Raw genomic sequence first — 23554 nt, forward strand, 5'->3', positions numbered from 1 at the left:
TATTTAAAGCCATGAAACTAGAACTAGATGAGTAACTGAGTTAATCTAGGGAGTCACTTTTGACTACGGTATTTGAAGCATGAGTGCGGGGACTCAATGTTTAGAAATCAGAGTGAGAAGGCACTAAAAATCAGTTTCAGATAGAGCCTGAAATACCAGTGAGGATCTAGTGGAGAGCCCAAGAACCCATTCATGGAGCAGCCACCTCTTCTATGTTGCCATGAGGTCATGTACAACAAATAGCCACTTGAAGGGAAAAGGTAAGGAAGACCACCTGAAAGACTAAGCATTTCTCCCTAAAGAGGCTAAGGTGGCTCTAAAAAGATTCTTTTTAGTGCAAAGAGACTGCGTTATCCTTAATAATTGGCAAATTTGTGATTTTTCCCCTGCCATCAAAGGGGATGGGAGCATCAAGGCAAGTTACAGAAAATAGAGTGCTATGGTTTTTTTTAAAATATATATTTTTGTTGATTTCAGAGAGGAAGGGAGGGGGGAGAGAGAGAGAGAGACATCAATGATGAGATAGAATCATGGATCGGCTGCCTCCTGCATGCCCCCTACTGAGGATCAAGCCCACAACCCAGGCATGTGCCCTTGACTGGAATCAAACCTGGGACCCTTCAGTCCGCAGGCCAATGCTCTATCCACTAAGCCAAACCAGCTAGGGTGAGTGCTATATGTTTTATACGTTTGGGTACAGATTGTTACATTGATCAGCAACTTGATGAAAGACATCCATGTTCCCCAGTCCCTATGAAGCTGACAGTCCCAGCAGATCCAATTTATTCCCAGACCTCACCAGCTTTAAGGGAGAGGATGTTGCAAACAGCTACCATGGTCTATCACACTGCGAACAGCTACCATGTGCTGAGTACTTAGTCTGTGGGTGAGCAGTTTCATCTATTTTGTTACTTGATCATCACCATCCTCTTAGGAGATGAGGACTATTATTAGTCCACATGTTAGAGATCAGGGAAAATAAGCCCAGAAAGTAACCTGACCAAAATAGTAGAGTCCTAATTAGAACCCAAGTCTGGTTACAGGACCTGGACTCGGATTCACCACATCATATTGTCTAGTCACAGCACCTTGAAACTCAGGTTCAATCTACTCAAGGCTCCGGGAGTCTTGAGGGAAGGAGGGAAGGGGCGTAGATAAGGCGGCCTGCCAGAGACCGACTGAGTCAGTCACATCTTCCAGAAGCATAAAGGCTCCGACAAACACATCTTGCTCACATTTTGTCACTCCTATAATCTGTCCTCCTAAAAAGCAATGGGCAGTGGGACTAGTGGTCTATTTTGGGACTAGTATCTAGTACAGAGGCTCTCAAAAGCTCATTAATCTCCTGGCAAACAAATGAGTAGAACCCAAAGCAGTGGGCCCTCAAAGCAAGGGAAGAAAGTAGGTCAGCAGTCACTGATAACAAATTTTAGCTTGGCAGTTTTAGATCTAGGGAGAAGTTAATGCTAGCTCCTTTATACTTTGGTGAAGGATTTATGGCTGTTACCTTCACATTCAATGTGAGTACAAAGGACAGTATCAAAAGGTACTGTCCCTAAAACAGCTTTTCCCCCTCCCAGAACTCATTTGTCTTTTGATACTGTTTGATATCAGTGTTTCACTTAGCAATAAGCCGTTTATGCTGGTTACAGAGGACTTGATTTAGGATGCTGGACACTCTCAGCCTTTTTCTTCACCTACACAAGAGGGACCATACCCCTCAGGGGGTCAATTGTTCCCAAACACAGGCCAAACTGAGAGGCTCTTACCGTAATTCACACAAATCCCAGAAAAACATATTGTGTTCTGGTGTCATATGGGAAACAGTTAACTGAGTAAGTCTCCCAACTCATGGTAAACATAATCAACTATTGTTGATGACAATAAAGGACCCTATAGGTTCACCTTCAGGCTGCTCTATTCTGTAATTTTTTTAAAGCTCCACCTTGCCCACCTGTGCCAATCCCCATTTAACTCTTTACCATTGAAAAGGTTTCTGCTACCATTTGGGTACTTTGCCCCAAGGTAAAGTAGTTTAGGTTTATTACTAGTTCTCTGCATGGGTCTAACATCTATACTGGATGTGATGGGAAATAGTAGTCATTCCACTCTGCCTATTTATACGTATCCAGCTCAAGTCCTTATACAAGCAGGCACTTAATACTTATTAAAAGATAACTTCTTCCCTCTCTCTGTCCCAGGAACTCTCTGCAGCCCACATCCATATCTATCTTTCCTGCATTCATTCAGTCCTCTTTTTCTGACCACTCATTTTGGCATTTACTTGTGATATCATTTAATGATTTAAAAACACTTAATGTGCATCTGTCTTGCCTTTATCTAGACTGTAAACTCCCCAATGATAAGATTTCTTGTTATCTTCTAGAGTTAGACATATGACTGGTGTATAACAAATGCCCAATGTTTTGGTTAGATTCTCCTGACTACAAGAAACAAAGGCTATAGTAACTGTAAGTAATGAGGGAAACTGCCGGGAGCCGGTCCATGCTTGCTGTTTCAAGGGACCTGGCATATATGGCATACTGTTCTTAATATGTTTGCTCACCTTCTTGGCACTGTGTTTTAACCAAGGTCTCCTCTCTGAGAAAGGTTGTTTCCCCAGGTAGGGATTTTCCCCTGAAGTTAGGGAGGGAATAAAATCCCTCAACTAAGTGCCAGGTGGGTAATTAATCACTTTAACTATGAACAATCATGCTTAAGCTACATAATCTTTACTCCCTGGAATGGAGATAAGAAACGCCCTAACCTTTGTAATAGAGATTGATAGGATTGAATCAACTGGTATAAATACAGTTGTAACAAGACAGCAAGACACAGAACTTAGAACACAGAACTTAGGAGACAGAACCTACACACAGAACTTAGAATACAGAACCAGGAGAGATGGAACCTAGGCACAGAACCTACACAGAACGTTCTCTAGAGACAGAAGAACTTCGCTGGAGAGAACATGGCAAAAGTTCCTGGACAGAAACTGGCCTCAGAACCTAGAGACAGAACCTAGCGAGAGAACATGGCAAAAGATCCTGGACTGAACCTGACTACAGAAATTGGCAAGAGAACCTGACTAGAACCTGGTAACTGAACCTGGCTGGAGAACCTGGACAGAACCTGGCTGGAGAACCTAGCGAGGGAACTTGGCTACAGAACCTGGCTGGAGAACCTGGAGAACCTGGCTGGAGAACCTAGCAAGACAACATGGACACAGAACCTGGCTGGAGATCCTAACCAGAACTTCGCTGGAGATCCAGACCAGAACTTGGCTGGAGATCCTGGCTAGAGATCCTGGCTAGGCTGCTGATCAACTTAACGCTGTCTCCATGTCATCTCTTCTTCGCCGACTCCGTCCACACCTTTGGGGACCCCTGGACCCGCTGGGGTTGGACCCCGGCAGGAAACTATTGAGAGGAACCAGGAAAAGCCAAATAGCCCATAGGAAGAGCAGGGCGTGTAGCAGAATCAGACTACAGGATAGTTAGTGTTCTACCACTCTGTAGGGTAGAACCAGGGGTAGAAAGCAGGTTCAAACTGGGGTACTTAGATTATTTTCCCCAAGACATACAGACTTGGACATCAATGATTCTAGTAAGAAAGCTGTTTGAAGCTCATCTGGTTAAGGGCATGGAAAGATAATGAAAGTGGGAATAAGGAAACTCTCAAAAGAGAAGCTAGGGATGAGAGTGAGAAAAGCAGAGGGTAGCTCCCTTGGTCAGAGAGTCTACCAGTTCATGGCTGTCGCTCCTCATGAGGTCTGGTTGCACACAGATCCCTTGCCTTCCATAAGATATTTACACAAACATCTTCTCAGCTCCACCTTCTTTATGACTTCAGCTCAAGTGGGTTTCTCTTTCTTACAAAAAAAGATCCCTTTTAGTAAATCAATTTCCTACTCTAAAATGGTTCCTCACTAAGACTACAAGATAGTGATCTATTAAAGCACTATTTAATATTTTATTAAATTTTATTAAAATTGGTGAATGGTTTACCTTTCATAATTGAAGTCCCTCCTCTTCCCCTATTGGGAAGAGAGAACATCACCTCCAGTGTGCACATAAGAAAATTCCAAGTCACAGGGAGAGATGAGTCAGACAAACCAATGGCTAAAAAAAGAGGAAAACAAATTTAGCAACTGACAGAAACAATAAGAGAGAATCTTCAATAATTACTCTCTCCCCTGCTGGCCTGATCACCCCTAACTGCTCTCCCCTGCCTGCCTGATCACCCCTAACTGCCTCTGCCTGCCTGATTGCCCCTAACTCATCTGCCTGCCTGCCTGATCACCCTTAACCGCCTCTGCCTTGGCCCCCGACACCATGGCTTTGTCCAGATGGACATCTGGTCTCTCCGGTCTAATTAGCATATTATCCTTTTATTAGTATAGACAGGAAACAGTAAGACTGAATTCTGTATATTGTGTATCCCACATCACACTTGAGATATAGGACAGTTCCATCACCCTCCAAAATTCCCTCAAGCCCCCTTACAGTTAACCCCTCCCAGCTCCCACCTACTTTTGAGTTTGCATCTTTCACTTAGAATGATACATTTGTATTGTTTGGTCCCTTATTTGAGTAGATTTCATTGTATATATGCATCACCATTTGCTTATCTATTCACCAATTAAAGGGCACTTAGATTGCCCCCAGTTTTTGGCTATTATAAAATGTGTGTCCAAGTTTTTGTGTGAACATGTTTTCATTTCTCTTGGGTAAATATCTAGGAGTCATATAGTAAGTGTATGTTTAATTTTATAAGAAACTGCCAAATTGTTTTCCCAAGTGTTTCTACCATTCTGCATCTCCATCAACAATGTTTGGACATTCTTGTTGTTCCACATCCTCAATAGCATTTGCAATTATTTTCATTTTAACCAAGTAGTGATACGTCATTGTGGTTTTAATTAGCATTTCCCTAATGACTAATGATCTTAGGCATCATTTCTTATGCCACCCATTATCTTCTATGGATACTGTTCAATTATGTTTTAAAACATTGGTTTGTCTTGTAGTTCTTCATATATTCTAAACACAGAATATGTATTTATCAGATGTGTATTTTGCAAATATTTTCTTCAAGCCTGTTGCTTATCCTTTCATTTTCTTAAGTGTCACCCAAAGAGCATAAGTTTTTAACACATTTTTTTCTTTTATGGATTGTGCTTTAGGTATTATATCCAAGACATTTTTTGTTTCACCCAAGATTACAAAGATTTTCTCCTATGTTTTCTTCTAAAAGCTTTATAATTTTACATTTAGTTTATGAACCATTTTGAGTTATTTTGCATGTGGTGCAAGGAATGGGTTGACAGGTTGAAGTTTTTTTTCCCCTTGCAAAATGATGTCCAATTACTCCAGCATCATGTTTCTTTTCATTATTTTTTGATAAGGTTGCATGTAGCAAACTCTCCATAAAGAATCTACACAAAGGATGGAACCTCATCAGCTTTTGGGTGACGATCCTATGGCTGGATTTAGGAGAGCAATTCCGTTTCTCTGACTGGCAAGAAATGCCTATGTAGTATGCTTTCCACTTCATAGACATGCACAGTATAGGACAGTCCAAATTGTCAATGCTCTCTAGACAAAGGTCACCAGGAACACACCTGTGGCTGAACAAGTTTAGCTCGTTACTTATTGCAGCCAAGAAGAACACACAGTATGGGGAACCGGGAGGCATCTTAGTAAGAGGGTGCTACACAAGGGCTTATATTAAGATTTGGGTTTGTGTTAGGTGATTTGGGGGACTTGGCTCTAAAATCAGGCGCTGTCAAGAAGCAGGGGTAATTCTGTGACTATAGCTTAATAAACCTTATGTAGAAAAAGGGAAGGTTAGAATGAGGGTAAAGCTGTAATTGGTAAAGAAGTAACAGCTACTCGTATTAGTTTGATATTTTCAGTCTGTGTATTCCATCTGGAGGCTTGCGTAAGGTCCACGTTTTTGTCTGTGTTCAGACATGATGATGGAGTAGTCTTATTTCTGTCCTGATCCATCTTGGTCATGGAGCAACCTTTCCCGATGTTGATGTTCTCAGAAACTCTTTGTTCAATAGGAGGCACAAGGCCTAGCTGTGCCCGGCCAGTTCCCAGCAACACCAAGACCCAACTGATAGCGCCAGACCAGCTAGCTACTTGGTATCAGGGATGTCTTTTCTCTTTTTCAGAAGACAGTGGCTAAGAACTGAGGCCCTAGGTTATGAAGGTTCTGAGAAGGAAAGCACCTCCTCTTAGGCTACACAACAGGTTGACCTACACACACACACACACACACACACACACACACACACACACACACAAACTGAGGCCCTGGAGTAAAAAATAAATAAAAAAATTTGTTTGATTCCTAGGTCTGCTCTTCACTAGCTATGGGCCCTTGGGTAAATTACCTAACTTCTCTATGCCTCAGTTTCCTCAAATGAGCATGGAGGATAATGGTACTTGCCTCATTGGATTGTTGGGAGAAATGAGATGATACATATTAAAAACTTATATCAAATAAATCTTAAGTTATTATTATATCACAGAAAACATATTGGGGCAGAGAAAAACCACAAAAACAAAAACCAAGTATAGTCCAGGTAATTGTGCCAGGTAAGTCAAAGAGTAGTAAAAAAGTGAGGATAGAAAAGCAAAATAATTTACTTTGGGTTGTAATCTATATAACCTGTTACTTGTCGTTTGCTTTTGAGAGAGACATTGATTTGTTGTTCCACTTATTTATGCAGTCATTGGTGGAGTCCTGTATGTGCCCTGCCACGGGATGATGCTCTAGTCAACTGAGCTCCTGGGCCAGGGTCCCAAATCGTATTTTAAAGCGACCAGATTATTTAATGTCCTCTTTAAATTCTAGAAAACTAAAGTATCTTGACAGTCTCAGCACAATGGTCTAGGTGGATTTGATAGGCTGCTTTGATAAATCAATGCTCAGGCTGAAACCATAAAACAATGTTGAGTCCACTCCATTGACGACGTGGATCAAAGTCAGCTTCTTCCAGGTACTTCCCTTGGCTTCCTTTCCTGGGCCTTGTCAGCAGCTGCTCAGTTGCACCTGCTGACTTGGCCTTAGGAAAAACATTCGGTTGGGTCACTGACTGGTTGCTTCACGTGTATGTTTTGTCTTGCTAATTAGATTGTGAAGGAAGATCTCACACTGGTCTAGGAATTCCGTTTATAAAGCCCTTTCAAATCCACCACCTCTTGCTTCTCTTTAAAAAACCCTATAATTGACTTGTCATCTTCACTTATTTCATTTTATAAGTGCGGAAAGAAGCAAAGTTAATAGATGCCACTTATCTAGTTCAGCAGCCTCTGCACAGCGTATCTCGTTAAGGCCTCGCAAGGACCTGGGAGTGGATGCTAACCCCCCGTGGGAGTGAGCAGAGCGAGGCTTCCACACGGGAGCGGGCCCGGCAGCGCCCTCACCCAGCACAGCTCCTCTCCGCACCGTCCAGGGCGGCGGGCGGGAGACCTGGGAGGCATCGCGCTAGGCTGTGGGGAGCGAGGGAGCGGCCTGAGGCCAGGTGTCCTGATGTCCAGCTCACGTCTGTTTTCCCATTTGGGGTGCATGGCGGGCCCCGGGCACTGCACTCATTACTGCGCTGGGCGCCGGCGAGGACCGAGGGGCGTTCCTCTCAAGAAGCTCAACTGAAGGGCAGGGAAGATGTCCAGCAAAAAGTGATGAGCGCGCTCTGCCGTCACCCCTGTCACCTCCACAGAAAAGGCGTGCGAGTCCCAAAGTCAAGAGCTGCGAGAAGGCCCAGCCTGTCACCACCCCGAGGGGAAGCAGGGAGGGAAGAAGGCTGAGACCCCAAAGAGCAGAGGAAACTGGCGAGCGTCCCACCTTCCCGGGGCGAAGGTTCTGAATTTCGGGCGACCGTTATGGTAACGGAACGACGGCTCCAGATAGCCGCCGGGGCTGGAGCTCGGGACCCTTAGGCCTGCCGCCGCCGTATTCCCAGGGCTCGGCGCCCCTCGCCCCATCTGATTGGCCGGAGGAGGAAAAGGGCGGGGAGACCCCGGGGGAGGCGCGCGCGCACACTGGCCAGGGTTTCCCGCGGAGGCTCCGAGGGGGCGAAGGGGCGGGAGCTGGGCTGGGGGTGAGGGCGTCGCGCGTGCGCACGGCGGGAGGCGGCGGCTGGGGGCTGCTGGGAGGGCTGGGCCGTCCGAGAAACGGGTGGGCGCCGGAGAGGCCCGGGGTGCGCGTGCGCGTGCGCGTCGGAGTCCGAGCCGCGGGAGGAGGCGGGAGCTGTAGAGGCGGCCGAGGGGGCGGGTCGCGGCGGGCGCCACGTCCGCAGCCAGAGGCCAGCGCCGCCGTCAACGGAGTCTTCGGCTCCGCAGCTTGAGGAGGCGCCTCCGGAACCCGCAACCGCCCGAGGCTGTGCCCGCCGCTCTAGCCGCCTCAGCTCTTCTTGGTTCTGCCCGCTCCCTCCGCCGGCCCCGGCCCAGGCGGCGGCCCCGACCCCGGCGGTAAGTCGGGCTGGCAGGGCGGGGGGCACCGTCCCGGCTTCTGGCCCCCGCTGGGTCGGTCGCCTTCTTCCGTTAGCTCTGCACCTCACCGCCCCCCTCTCCGGGCCTGGCTGCCGCGAGTGGGGCCTTTGGGAGCACCGAGCAGGAAAGGGGGAGGGGCTGGGTGATGTTGGGGGGCTGACGGAGGTTCGCTGGCGGCGTCAACCCTCCTCACCTGTCCCTGAGCCCCCGTCGTGGTGTGAGATTGGGATCTCGCCTTCAGGTCTCCGCCTGACTTCCTAGCTCCTGGGTGTCATGCTGGGAGGATGGGGGTCGTCAGCCTGGGAGGAGAGGGATGCAGCCGAGCGGCTGGGCTGGGCTCCCCGCCCCACGGACTCCGGACCTGTTGATAAACCACTCTCTGGGGTTCGGGCACGCAAACCTTGGTCCCCAGTGGACATTCCCAGTGCGCTTCCCCGGTAGGAAAGCTCTTACCCCGCGCCTAAGCTAAACCTAAAAGTGTGGCTGGAAAGGCGCTGGCGGTGTCGGGGTGCCTGGGGACCGCTGGCGCCGTAAGTCTCCCGAGTCCAAATTCACACCGTGCCTGCTAAGCACACGCAAGACTGGTCCCCAGGCTCCCCTTCCAATCAGACCCCGTCTCCTAAACACATCGCCCCTTGTGAGAAGACAGATCCTGGAACCCTGTGGGAGGGGGGTGCGGGGTGTACAACGTGGAGCTGAGGGAGGTGCTGCGCTCAGCCCCAGCCACGGCTCCTCCGGGGTCATTTTCTGCCTCTCCTGCCACGTCACTCCCTCTGCCAAAGGGAAAAAAAGACTTGCTAGTACCTAGACCAGTGGTTCTCAACCTTCCTCATGCCGCGACCCTTTAATACAGTGCCTCATGTTGTGGTGACCCCCAACCATACAATTATTTTCGTTGCTACTTCATAACTGTAATTTTGCTACTGTTATGAATCGTAATGTAAATATCTGATATGCAGGATGTATTTTCATTGTTAAAGATTGAACATAATTAAAGCATAGTGATTAATCACAAATACAATATGTAATTATATATGTGTTTTCCCATGGTCTTAGGCGACCCCTGTGAAAGGGTCGTTGGACCCCCAAAGGGGTCGCGACCCACAGGTTGAGAAACACTGAGTCCTAAAGGGACCAGTGTGGGGAGATGGGGCCGCTGGGAACGCCTAGAAAAAGGAAAATTACTTTATCTATTACGCCCTTGTGAACACCGTGCTAATTCCAAATGAAAATGTTTACTGCCTGTGATTATTTGCTATATGCTATTGTTCAGCCTTTAAAACTTGGACTGGTGCGAGTGTTCAGCAATATTAATACATCAACCTGTACATGACTGTGTGTCCATACCTGTTTTTTGTTTTGTTTTTAAGAGGGGAGTAACCTTTAATAAATCCATATGCATCCTGTTTTGATTTTTTTTTTACACTTTCATTTCTTTAAGTCATTGTTATAAATGTACCAGAAACCACGGTCAGTAAAAAATTGTCTACGTGTAGGCACATCATTAGAGAAACTTAAGTAGTTCTTGTGTGTGTGTGTGTTAGATTTTTTTTTAACTACAGGGAAATCTTTACCTTTCTTTGTACCAGTCATTGAGTATTTGCTGTTTTGCTACTTCCTGAAGATAGCTCACTGGATTATATTTATAAACACCTTCAGAGGAGGGCCTTTATATGCTGAAACCCGGGTACCTAATACAGTGTCTGACACATAGTAGGCACACAAATATTTGTTGAGCTAATGAGGTAATAACTTAGTGAAGATGGCTGATGCACTGGTTATCTGGTTTGATAGTGTACTGTATTGCCACTTAATGTTTCATTTAAGGGCAACACTTAAAAATTGCCATTTGATACTGTCAGTTGTTACTTGCCACTAGGTGGTCACAAGTTTTACTGGCAGATTACTTTTTTCTTTCCTGCCAGATTCAGTGCATTTCTCACAGCCTATTTGCTGTTGATTTAATAGGCAAGGCCCATCTTAAAAACAGCCTGTTCAGGATACTTGGTTAACTAGAGAAGCCTAAAAATAGTAAGCTGGTGTTTTACTATACACTGCTTGTTGGTGTATGTGTGTTAAAGCTCTGTATAAATATATATTTGAAACTCCTTGTAATTATTTGGCAAAGAACTCACCCTCACATGAGACTGAGGATGTGGCAAGGTTCCTATATAATAGAATATGTAGAAGAATTTAGCTAATTCATTTATAGTTTTTTTTATAGGGAAATTAGTACTGACTGTTTAATAGGTTTTGGAAGCGGCATTGAAGGTAAACTGCTGTACGCTGTATTTTGAAGAGAGCTTTCTACAGCTTGTTAGTGCTGTTTAGCTTCCTTTGGTACACACAGAGGGGTTTAATCACAGGCAAATTTATGTACTCTTTTCAGACTTAATTTTCATTATTAATGCAAACTTTACATATATGTAAAGTGTTACAGATATCCACAAACAACATTGATTCATCTGTTTTCCTTTTAAAAAGAAAGCTTCCTAAGAGGCATTTGTTTACTTATTTCTATTATTGGAAGAAATGATCTAGGAAAAAGTGTTATTAATCCCTGGCTCAATATATTTGCCAGCTGCAATAACTATGATATTATTGTACTGGACAAGTCCTTCACATTTCAGTTTGTTTTAAAAAAGCACAAACTTATAACCAGTTTTAAGTTGGTATAATTTGTTCACATGTTAAGACCAAATAGTAAAATGTGCATAAATTATTGGTTCTGCCCTAACGGCTGTTTTCGCCTTCCTTAGAAAAGTGCATTTTTAAAAATAGAAACTTGTTTGCATTATGAATTCCTAGAGAGCAGATTTTTTTTTTGTTTGGTTTTGAATGAAACTAAATTGATAAGTGCAGGGAAAGTGTATCCAAACTGGATTGTAAACTCTGGTTGAGAGTAGTCCTGTATTTTTAATCGCACTGAAATCTTCAGTGCCTAATAGATGCCTGGCACATAGTAGGGACTCAGATGTATGGTGGGTGAGGTAATGACTCAGTGAATTTAGGGCAGATAGTTTACATAGAATTTAATAATTCTGTATAAGAGTAACATTTAAAAATGTCATTTTGACACTTTTACAGTCAGTTGTTACTTGTCTCCATGTGTTATATACTTTTAAATTTTAAATACTAGCAGATTATTTACCTTTCATAATTTTATGAGTTTAGGGGTGTGTTTGTCTTCATAATTCCCAATTTAAGAGAAACAGCCCCCTTGTAATAATGATAATGAACAGGATGATAATGTAAAAAGTATTTATCCTTAGTGAGAAAGTGATAATATCCTTAAAGAGGTGATATCACCAAAAGTTTGACAAACGTGTGGAGAGGTTTGTAATGGTATATGTGAGTAAAAAGTACAGATGGCACAGTTAAGAATTTTAGCAAAAAATACCTTTTTAAGGTAATTTGTGTCTTGCGACCAAATTGAGAATTTAGAAAAATATTCTACTTACGGCATTTACACAATTTTTATTACCCTAATTGTTCTAGAGGAATTTTAATACTGCATACTTGCTGTTAATACCAATGATGTACAAGAAACACACACACACACACACACACACACACACACCTGTAGCCTCAGGACTTTCAGAGCCCTCTAATAACAAGACCCTCTGGTCTAAGGAGCCAGGCTTCTGGCCTGGCAGAACTCCAGCTTTTCTATTTTGTTTATTGACAATCCTGTTGGTAACTTTAGCTAACAATATTCAATGTAACTGTGGGTGTTTTTGTATAATAGTATCTAGATTCCTATATTTCAAGCTTTTCTACCCAAATACTCCAAATTTAAGAGCAAAGTCATGGGGGAGGTGGGGATGTGGTTGGGCTGGGAAGAGAGCTGGTAAATCTGAGTATATCTTGAATAAGCTCCAGGCTACAATGAAATTTCTTGAAAGTCTAGTAATCTTTAAAAATTCTCAAGTGCATTTATCTTTTTAATTAGTGTATTTTTAAAAATTAAATAGTATTTTAAATTACCGGGTACTATACTAAAATGCAAGTAGCATGTCTCTCGTGGTTCTTGAAGCCCCTGGCATACCATTGCCTAATCTTAAAGATGTACATCTGAAAAGCATGATTCTAGCTTAAAGTGTTTTGTGGTTTGTTTGTTTTTAATCATAAAGTTGGACCATATATCGTTATGCATTTTTCTTGTGATGCTTAAAATTAATGTGGATTCAAATGATATTTTTATCCCACTAATTCCATAAATACTTTGTGTCCATTTACAGCAAAAACATGTACTAACAAAATAAGAATATAAGTAAGATATTTAAATTGCAGACCAGAGAAAATAGCAATAAGAGTGAAGTCACAACATAGTGTGGAGTTGGGGATGAGGGAAATGGGACACGCTATCCAGGCCACAGGAACTTACCTAGTTGAGCAGGAATTTTAACTAAGAGTCCTGGAAGCCAGTCTCAAAGAGAAGAAAACATGCTAAGTATTTTTGGGAAAAAAAGTTTTGTGAATACCTATAAAGGTTTCTGAATAGCTCTAAAGAAATGTAGTTAGTGGGTAATTCCTTAACAGTGTGGTACAGTTAATGTAGTAATAGCCTGCATAAGGTTATTTGTCATGGTTCCTTTCCCAAGGACATAACCAGGAATAAAACTCAGGGATGTCACTTTCCTCCAGTCAGCTTTTGTGATTCAAGTACATTGTTTTTCAGATGACCAACTTGATTTGAGGATCAAAACCTAGAATAACTAGGTAGATGAACTGTATAATCTTTAAAAATGTCCTTTATGTATATCACTGATTTCTAAGACTTAAAAATATGTATTTTTCTTTAATTTCAAAAGCAATATCTGTAGAAAATTAAAATATATTCATTTCTATATGTAGAAATACTTTGTGTGTGTATGTGTGTATAACCTGCCCCCCTCCCCATACTGGCAGCCTGTCAACACTCTAGTGTACTTCCTTCCAGTCTCTTTATGTGCATTTTTTAAAAAGCTAGATCAATGATATATGCCTTTTATATTTTCTAAATGCAACATTAGCATTTCCCCGTAGTATTTGATCTTCATAAATTATTTTAATGTCTGCATTGTATGTGTTTATAGAAAGCTTATAAATTTATCTCTTGCTTTCCATGAGGGTGTACTCAGACTATTCATTTCCAGGTATATTTTTTGTTTTTGTTGGCTTTTTCACCTCTTAAATATGAGCAATCCAGTTACCAGTTTACTTCTCTTTTCCTTGATCATATCACCCACCTCCCACAGCTTCAGCTATCACTTCAAACCACTCTCAGGATCTCAAGTCAGACTCATTCTGAGTTTCAAGCCCCTTAAATCCAATTGCCTGCTAAACCTCTGTGGATGCCCTGAAGGCATCTTCAAATACAGCTGTTCAAAAACAAGTCCTTTCATCGTGCAGATAGTCAACAATAATGTATTGTATACTTATTTATTAGAGGGTAGATCTTGTGTTCTTACCACAATAAAATAAAATTTTAAAAGTCCATTTACTCTCAGAAATAAATGGTTTCTCCTCTCCTGTTGCTTGTCTTTACCATCATCTCTGTCTATTTAGTTAATTATTCTCCTTTTATCTCTCATTAATACCCAAAGTTATTTTCTACTTCATACCAAAAAGTTCAAGTACTTGAGTGTCCATGTATCAGGCATTGATTATGGCCCTTGCAATGGAACAGGGAACAAAACCACGTCTTGTTCTCATGGACCTTACATTCTAATTGGAAGAGACACCAAGTGAACACATACATATATCAAAGGACAATAAGCACAGTGAAGAATATAGAGCAGGGTTAGGTGGTAATGAGAGGGAGAGGAGTTAGGAGAGTGCTTATCCATTATTATAAGGGGTCAGGGAAGACCTTTGATAAGGGGACATTTACACAAAGACCTGAAGGAAGTTTGGAAGAAGCCAGGTATATATGTAGAGGAAGAGCCTTTAAGGAGAAGGTAAGGAAGTTCCCATGTTGCTAGACTGGACCGAGCAAGAGGCACAATGGTAGAAAATGACATCAGAGTGTTAGATGTTGGGCTTTAGAGGTGAAGGGATGGACTCTGGATTTTATTCTAAGAAAAACAGGCAGCAGCAGGAGGGTTTAAGCAAAGTATGACATGGCTAGACAGAAAGGTCTAGCTGTGCAAGGGTCGAAGCTCAGAGGCCAGGTAAGAGATTATGGTGGCTTAACTGATTGTGCTAGCAGTAGAGGTTATGAGAAGTCCTATGCTGGATTTATTTAGGCAACAATATACCAATGATTAGGTGGGAATGTTAAAAAAGAGGAAATCAAAGGTGACTCCTACATTTTTGGCCCAAACATTTATTTAGACAGGAAAAATGACAGAGTTCAGACTGTTAGTCCATCTCCCTGGACTACTAAATTAGCCACTTACTGTATTTAATCTTTTTGTCCTAAATGTTCTTGCTCCAGTTAGCTTCTTAAAGCACAGGTCTGACAAAGTTACTCTGCTTCCTGGCTCCTTATTGTCTACCCACAGGAAGGTAAAGTTAATTCATATTATTTAGATGAATTTGCACATATCTTTTATGCTTTCACAAAGCACAGTATAAAAAAGTGGTCTTTTTTATTACAAGATAGATTTGGAAAAATTAAAAGTATTTTTAAAAGGGATTCTGTATTAGGAGGAAAAGGTAAGACTCTTAGTAGGGATTTGTGGGATATATACTGAAAGGCAGTTTTGAAATGATTGCAATTACTATCACAACTCTTTAACGCTTGCTAAAATATGTAAGGTGTATAATGTATATATAATTTTCCCATATTTCTGTACAGGGAATGATAGCCTCTATTGATTAGTGATCTGGATTTGTATGTGTATGGTATACGAATACTGGGATTACAGTGCTGAACAAGCTAGACAAAATGTCTCTCTTAGGAATCAACAGTTTATTGAGGAAGAAAGTAGCTCTCAAATAGTTATTCCTTAGGAAGGGACACATATAGTCTGCCAGGAATTTCTATATGTTTTGGCTTGAATTTGTTAAATAGTATTCTCACCTTAAAGTTAGGGCTAGAATATCTTTAATTTCTATTTTGTATTTCCTGAACAACACAGATCCATGAAGTTATTTGTCCTTAGCCATACAGTTTATGGTCAAGTTGGGATTCACACTCAGGCTCTCTGACCCCAGAACCGTAAACACTATGCTGTGTAATACCTATGATGATAAATTACCATGATGATAAATTAAAGGAATATAAATATGAATGGAAACAAATTTAACATTCTGATTTAAGGGAGTTTTAAAATTGAGGCAGGTCAGTCAAGAACTCCTTCTCCCAGGAATGCATCACCTGATATTCTTTCCTTTTTGTTCTTTGTCAGAGATTACATGTCTTACTATCACTTTAAATCTCAAGTGTGTATGGGATGATCTGCTAAATTCACAAACCAGACCAGCATAAGATAAGTGTTCTTGGTAAAAGGCCTGAGTCACTACAACAACTGAAAGATACTTAAGCACTCTGGCAGGGGCTGCTGGACTCTGTGGGATACAGTGAAGTCCCAACTTACACAGGACTTAGGTTTTAAAGGCATTGCAAGTTGAATTACATAAAGTTAAAATTTCCTTTGAAAAATCCCACTTCTCACAACCATTACCTCTCTTTCCCTCATTTACCAACTTTTGCCATAATTATTGAGCTACAGAAGGAAATATGAATTTTTATCTGATCATCCAGTACTTTAAAATCATTAGGAATCATTAAGGAAAGGAAAAGTTCCCTGACTTTCCTTTGACCACTTAAACTACTCTGTTCTGCAACTTGCTGCAAAATGTATGAACCGTGAAAACATTATTCTAAGTCTCCTAACAAGTCTTTCTGCTTGTTCTTGCTCTCCTGTTGAGTGTTCTCCCACAATAGCCAGAATTTTTGTTTTTAAAAGTATAAATCAGAACATATCACTCTCCGTTCAGTGCCTTTCACTGGCTCCCCTTCTCACTCAGGAGTTAAAAGCTAACCACCACCTGGCCTTGTTAGGGCCTAGGTAGTCCAGAATACTTAGTGGACTGCTGAGACCACAACCTCACTTTCTGGCCAAGCAAGAAAATTTTAGACCAGTCTTAACTTGTTTTAATTTTTACTTAGTTAAGTGACTATAAAAGCAAATATTTTAAAATAGTAAAGGAGATCAACCAAAGAACTTGTATGCATATATGCATAACCCATGGTCACACACACTAGGGTGGTGAAGGCTTGGGGTGGGGGGCGGGCTAGAAGGTGTCAATAGGGAAAAAGGGGGGACATATGTAACACTTCTAACAATAAAGACTTTTAAAAATTAGTAAAGGAAATTGGGAAAAGGAAGTTTATGTTTTCTTCACCCTAGCATAGCTTTATTTTATTAGGTTCTTTTACTACATATACTTAGAGGTAATCATAGTACTTTTTTTTCATAGATTTTGGACTCTCTTGCTACCTACTTATTAGAGCTCTAAAAACAACAATAAAAAAGTAATCAAAATCCTTCTTAGTGATTCAGACTGATGGTGTCATCTCTATAGAAGGATGTCATTTTTTTTAGAAAATTTTTAGATGGAACGTATTTTAGTCATAGGTTTTTCTCTGTTTTGAAATAAATTAAAGTTGAGTCAGCCAATATTCTGTAAGAGGAAACACTTAAAATTTTTGTCTGCTAACCCCCACCTTCCAGCTTTCTTCAATTAGTCATCTTCAGTTTAAGTTGAAGCAGCAGTAAAACAGGGAAACGTCTACTATACAATGCCTACCATTCCTTGGTTGGTATTTGAGATAAGATTTATATTGTCCATAGTATAACTAAAAGTATGTCTTAAATACCACAAGAGAGAAACAAGAAATAGTATTGTGATGGGTGTTTTAAACTGTTGTTTATCTGAAAAAAGTTGATTACGTCTTAATTGAGCATGTGATAAGTGGTAGTCTCCCATGTTGAGGTTAAAATGAAATATGTGTGTGTGTTTTTTTAGATCATGAATCAGGCAGATAAAAATCAACAAGATATCCCATCATACCTTAGTGACGAACCACCAGAAGGTAAGTGTGCATCTGTAACACTAAGAATGGAACAAATATCCTATTGAATCCAAGTTCTGATTGTTTTTATTAAATTTAAAAAACTGTTTACCTTGTCAGTAAATACATTACAAAAATAATCTATGATAAACCTTTTTAGCCTCTAAAAGAAAACACTGATATGGGTACATATAAAATCTATTTTCCTGTTACTCTTATTTTATTTCACAAGTAAGAATATCCTTTAATTTGTAAAGAAGAGTGGGTGGGATGCAGAGGAAAACTGGACTGTGTTTAGTGTTGATACTGTACATACAAAAACTCAAGAGGTACTTGCGATTTGTTGTTAAACTCCTATCATTTCATCTCATTAATAATTGGTAGCTCTCTCTTCCTGTATTATACATGGTCTTCGGGCCTGCTTAATTTAAATTCTCTTTAATTTGAAAATTGTTATATCATGAATCATTCTTACCTTTACTTCAGAAATCCTTGGAAACACTAACTGTACAGCTAAATGTCTTGATGGGCATTTTCTATTTATGGTTTTGGTGTAGAATATTACCTTTAATTCAAATAGTGATCTCTTTGGACAGCTGCATGTTTGTACAGGACCGTTATATTCGGTAAGAAAGAGAATCAAATTGGAGAATAAGGGATGTTAAGTGACTTACAGACCAGATAGGTTACAGTAGCAGATGGATGAGGATGTCTCTGGGAAGAGGCTAAGGCTGAACTTCTAGCTCTAGGTATTGTATTTTATTCCCAGTTCTGTTGCTCATTGTCCAAAACTTTCTTCCTATATTTATGTTAGCAGACAAACATGAAATCACTAGGAAAATAAACACAATTAAAAGTTCATACTTAAGCCTAAAAGAAGATAGAGGTAACTAAGGTTTAGTTTGCTGGAGAAATAGCCTAGAAAATTATCACCTCACCTGTTTTCCTTGTTTTATTCATTAGGGCTAGAGCCCTGAAAAGAAGTTAGGACTCAGTGAAAGGTTAATAAGGACTTTGTGAGAAAGTCACCAGGAAAGAGATAAAGGCTCTCCAGGAGCATGACTGCCAGGGAAAAGAACAAGCCTCAGGAATGACTGTGCATGGCAACCTGCTAAACAAAAGTAGTCTGCAAAGTAGATAATTTATGGGGTGGTAATTTGCTGGGGTCCAACCCCAGCAGGTCCAGGGGTTCCCAAAGGTGTAGACGGAGTCAGCAAAGAAGGAATGACACGGAGACAGTGTTCAGTTGATCAGCAGCCTAGCCAGGATCTCTAGCCAAGTTCTGGTCAGGCTCTCCAGCGAAGTTCTGGTTAGGATCTCCAGCCAGGTTCTATGTCCATGTTCTCTTGCTAGGTTCTCCAGGTTCTCCAGGCAGGTTCAGTCACCAGGTTCTAGTCAGGTTCTCTTGCCATGTTCTGTCTCTAGGTTCTGTTGCCAGTTTCTGTCCAGGATCTTTTGCCATGTTCTCTCCAGTGAAGTTCTTCTGTCTCTAGGTTCTGTGTAGGTTCTGTCTTCTTTGGTTCTGTCTTCTAAGTTCTGTCTCGTTACATCTGTATTTATACCAGTTGATTCCAATCCTATCAATCTCTATTCCAAAGGTTAGGGCGTTTCTTATCTCCATTCCAGGGAGTAAAGATTATGTAGCTTAAGCATGATTGTTCATAGTTAAAGTGATTAATTACCCGCCTGGCACTTAGTTAAGAGGTTTTATTCCCTCCCTAACTTCAGGGGAAAATCCCTACCTGGGGAAACAACCTTTCTCAGAGACCTTGGTTAAAACACATAGTGCCAAGAAGGTGAGCAAACATATTAAGAACAGTATGCCATATATGCCAGGTCCCTTGAAACAGCAAGCATGGACCGGCTCCCGGCAAATTCCCCCTTTTTTATTTTTTAAAAGCAGGCATTAAAAAGAAAAACCCCAAATGCTCTCTTGTATCCATTTTAAGAGTAGGATTGGCGCTTTCTGCTATTACCTGAATCCTGATCTATCACCCCAGGGAGAGCTTGCCAATCCTGCACTTTCCCGGGGTGGAAAGGCTGCAGTGGGGTTAAGGATAAGGCTCCTTGGGCCTACCTCCTCCCATACCTTTACATTTACCTTTCCTTCCTCAGAAAAGCATGGACATACTTCTTGTATAAAATGTTCTGTCTGACTGGGAGTAACCTTAATTCCTCTGCTAGCAAGCATATGTGTTAAAAGATCAATACAGAGTCTTCTTTCTTTGGACTCAGTATGGCATATCTTCTCAATCTAAGTTCTGTACTATCCACCTTCTTACCCTACGTATCCTCTATAGGGGGGTCTGAAGTACCTGGTGGAGTCCTATCCGTCCCAAATGTGGGGGTTCTCAATGGGGGGGGGCTTACCTAGGGGAATCCTGTTCCAGGGGTTCCCAAAGGTGTGGACGGAGTCAGCGAAGACTATCCACCCTCTTCTTACGGTGGAGTCCTATCCATCCCGAGAGTGGGGCTTACCTAGGGGTCCCTGTTCGGGTGCCAGATGCCAGGGTCCAACCCCAGCAGGTCCAGGGGTTCCCAAAGGTGTAGACGGAGTCAGCAAAGAAGGAATGACACGGAGACAGCGTTCAGTTGATCAGCAGCCTAGCCAGGATCTCTAGCCAAGTTCTGGTCAGGCTCTCCAGCCAGGTTCTGTGTCCATGTTCTCTTGCTAGGTTCTCCAGCCAGGTTCAGTCACCAGGTTCTAGTCAGGTTCTCTTGCCATGTTCTAGCCAGGTTCTGTAGCCAGGTTCTGTCTCTAGGTTCTGTCTCTAGGTTCTGTTGCCAGTTTCTGTCCAGGATCTTTTGCCATGTTCTCTCCAGTGAAGTTCTTCTGTCTCTAGGTTCTGTCTTCTTTGGTTCTAAGTTCTGTCTCATTACATCTGTATTTATACCAGTTGATTCCAATCCTATCAATCTCTATTCCAAAGGTTAGGGCGTTTCTTATCTCCATTCCAGGGAGTAAAGATTATGTAGCTTAAGCATGATTGTTCATAGTTAAAGTGATTAATTACCCGCCTGGCACTTACTTAAGAGGTTTTATTCCCTCCCTAACTTCAGGGGAAAATCCCTACCTGGGGAAACAAGCTTTCTCAGAGACCTTGGTTAAAACACATAGTGCCAAGAAGGTGAGCAAACATATTAAGAACAGTATGCCATATATGCCAGGTCCCTTGAAATAGCAAGCATGGACTGGCTCCCGGCAGTAATTAAGAGTACACTGTAATTAAAGAGATCAATAGCATTAATATTTATTTGATTTGAAAAACTACCTTCATTAAATGCTTGTGCACCAAATTTAGCCTAGCAATCTGATCCTATATGAGGTGTTGTGTGAAACAGTATGTTTTATTCTCAAATCAGGATTTTCCTCCTTCCCTAGTGTTACTGACCTTGACCTTGATTACAAAAGAATGACCAATTATGAAATCCTTTCCATCATAATTTTATACTTAATGCAGTAGTTCCCCCTTATGCACAGGGGATACATTCAAAGACCCCCAGTGGTTCCCTGAAACTTTGGATAGTACCAAACCCTATGAATAACATGTTTTTTTCCTATACATATATGCCTATGATAAAACTCACTTCATAAATCAGACAAGGCAAGAGATTAACAAGAATAATAAAATAGAACCATTACGATATACTGTAAAAGAATTACATGAATGTGGTCTCCCTCTCTCAAACTATCTTATTGTGATGGACACTGGGATTATTCACCGCTTAGGCGGATGGTGGGGGGTGGCTCAAGATTTCATCACTTTATTCAAAATGGCACACAATTGAAATTTTATGAATTATTTCTGAAATTTGCCATTTAATATTTTCAAACCAAGGGAAACCATAGGTAAGGCGTGACTATGGTATAGTCAAATGCTTATCTATATCTTAAGCCTTTTAATGCAGCTATTTAAAAATTTATATTAACTATGTTTATTAGTCAAATAGCTTAAATAAAAAATTTGGATTTTAAAAATTTAGCCACTACTGAACATGGACATTTGTAATGTGGTCGACCTTCTCAAAACAACCTCCTGATTATTAGGAAGTCTTAGGTTACTTGATTTGTACTGTTTTTTGTAGACATATTTAACAATTTCATTCTATTTTCTCATTAGGATCGATGAAAGATCACCCACAGCAGCAACCAGGCATGTTGTCCCGTGTGACTGGCGGTATTTTCAGTGTTACAAAAGGAGCTGTTGGTGCCACCATTGGTGGTGTGGCTTGGATTGGTGGAAAGAGTCTGGAGGTGACCAAAACAGCTGTTACAACTGTGCCTTCCATGGGAATAGGGCTGGTGAAAGGGGGCGTGTCTGCTGTGGCTGGAGGTGTTACAGCTGTTGGGTCTGCTGTTGTAAACAAAGTGCCCTTAACAGGGAAGAAGAAAGACAAATCTGACTAAAACATGGAGATACATTTGCTCTCTACAGCATTATGATGCCAGTGGCATTGAATTGCTAAATTATGGACTACAACTAAGTCAACTGTTTTGGATGTTTATCTTCTTAAACTGCTGTGTTGAAAGTATTGATGACTGGCTTTCGTCTAAAAAGAAGAGACCAATACTAGCACAGTGTATGAAGGTTTCTCATACTTAAATTCCAGCTTTTTATCTGGTAAAATGTTACACTTATCAGCTGTAACTGAAGATATATTTGAGTATTTACTATAAGTCTTTTAGTTTAACTAAAAATGTGAAAGTTGAATTTAGTGGATGATCTTTACAATTCCATATGTATAATGTGCCAGGTAACACATCTGTCCCTTAAAAAGGGAACCTTGAACTACATAAACTGTAATTTTGATGTGCCTACTAGTTTCAGATGTCTTAGTTTTTTTATAATGATAGTTGATTAGGCCAAGAGGCATTCTTTTCTTATTTAAGCTGGTAAAAGTAGCAAGATTTAGAGAAATTTAAAAGAAAAGATAAAGGGTTTATGATCCTGAGTGTTAACCATCTTTTGTTAGATATACATTATATTTATTTCATCATTGATGCCTTACAAAAGAAAACATCTTTTCTAACACCCTCATTGTGCAGTTCTTAGCATTATATATGGATTCTCTTAAAAGTTGTTTGTATCAGATCAGTTTTCCTTCTTTAAGAATCTCAGGAGTCTTGGGGTAAAAGCATTTCTTGCTCTTAGCAGATAAGATAGTGGTTAACTTTTTGTTAACTGTAGTTATGACCAACAATATGGTTGAACCTGGGCTCATGCTCCATCATCAGTACACCTCACAGTGCCTAAGGAACATGTCGTTGCTAGTCAGAAGCTTTGTTGGAAGAGTTTCAGATTAAGGAGGAACAAATAAATAATTTTCAGTTTTTAAAAATTACCTAGAACATCCCAGATATAAAAAGAACTCTTCACATTTGTTTTATCTCTAGGATGGCTTAAATTATAAGCAGGTTTTTTAAAAAACATGGTAAAAGAGCCACGAATATGTGGGAGCTTTTAAATCGAATGAAATGGGCTCCAGGGATTAGTTTTGAATGTAAAATATATGTGTTTTCAATGGTTTATAGCCGTGGTTCTCAGCCTTGGCTGCACATTAGAATCACCTGGGAATCTCTTTAAAATCCTGATTTCTGGGCCTCAAGCTCCAGAAATTCTGTTTCTTTGTTATGGGGTGAGGCCACAAAATTAGTAACAAAGAAACAGAATTTCCGGAGGAAGAGGCCCAGAAATCAGGATTTTAAAAAGATTCCCAGGGGATTCTAATGTGCAGCCAAGGTTGAGAACCACTGGTTTATAGGCTTTTAAAATGTTATCTCATCGCCCTTTAAAGCAGCTGTAGACTTTGTATCATTTTCCAAGTCAAATTCAGGCCGGGAATTGAAGTTTTTGATTGTGGATGATAAGTGTGTCAAGTCTTAAATTAACATATCATGTTTCAGTCATTCTCAAAGAATATGACTTAGCTGAAATTCATCTGTTTGTTTCTTGTTTTATAAAAAATTTAAAAGTGGCATATATATATTTGGCATTCATCCTAACTAGGGGTTATAATCCAATCCTGAAAAAAATCTGTTTTC

The 23554-nt window shown here is 41.0% G+C and overlaps 2 protein-coding genes across 8 annotated transcripts in view; one reads left to right on the top strand and one right to left on the bottom strand.

The window, feature by feature from the left end:
• Positions 1–23554, bottom strand: part of MTERF2 (mitochondrial transcription termination factor 2) — a 52272-nt gene that overhangs the window by 15995 nt on the left and 12723 nt on the right. For 4 of the 7 annotated variants that reach the window (XR_004965774.1, XR_004965771.1, XR_004965773.1 and 1 more), the window contains one exon: positions 4008–4121. The gene's annotated coding sequence lies outside the window, so the exon portion shown is untranslated. Of the gene's footprint in view, positions 1–4007; positions 4122–8697; positions 8866–14887; positions 14983–18185; positions 18311–23554 lie in introns of all 7 variants that reach the window. The other 3 variants (XR_004965770.1, XR_004965768.1, XR_004965769.1) reach the window with 3 other exon arrangements.
• TMEM263 (transmembrane protein 263) lies at positions 8207–22326 on the top strand. Its single transcript, XM_036297363.1, has 3 exons — positions 8207–8483; positions 17466–17532; positions 21633–22326. The coding sequence occupies exons 2-3, from the start codon at positions 17469–17471 to the stop codon at positions 21917–21919; spliced, it is 351 nt and encodes a 116-aa protein (XP_036153256.1). The 5' UTR covers positions 8207–8483; positions 17466–17468; the 3' UTR covers positions 21920–22326.

The sequence above is a fragment of the Myotis myotis genome, unplaced genomic scaffold, assembly GCF_014108235.1.
Source record: "Myotis myotis isolate mMyoMyo1 unplaced genomic scaffold, mMyoMyo1.p scaffold_m19_p_3, whole genome shotgun sequence".
Classification (NCBI taxonomy): domain Eukaryota; kingdom Metazoa; phylum Chordata; class Mammalia; order Chiroptera; family Vespertilionidae; genus Myotis; species Myotis myotis.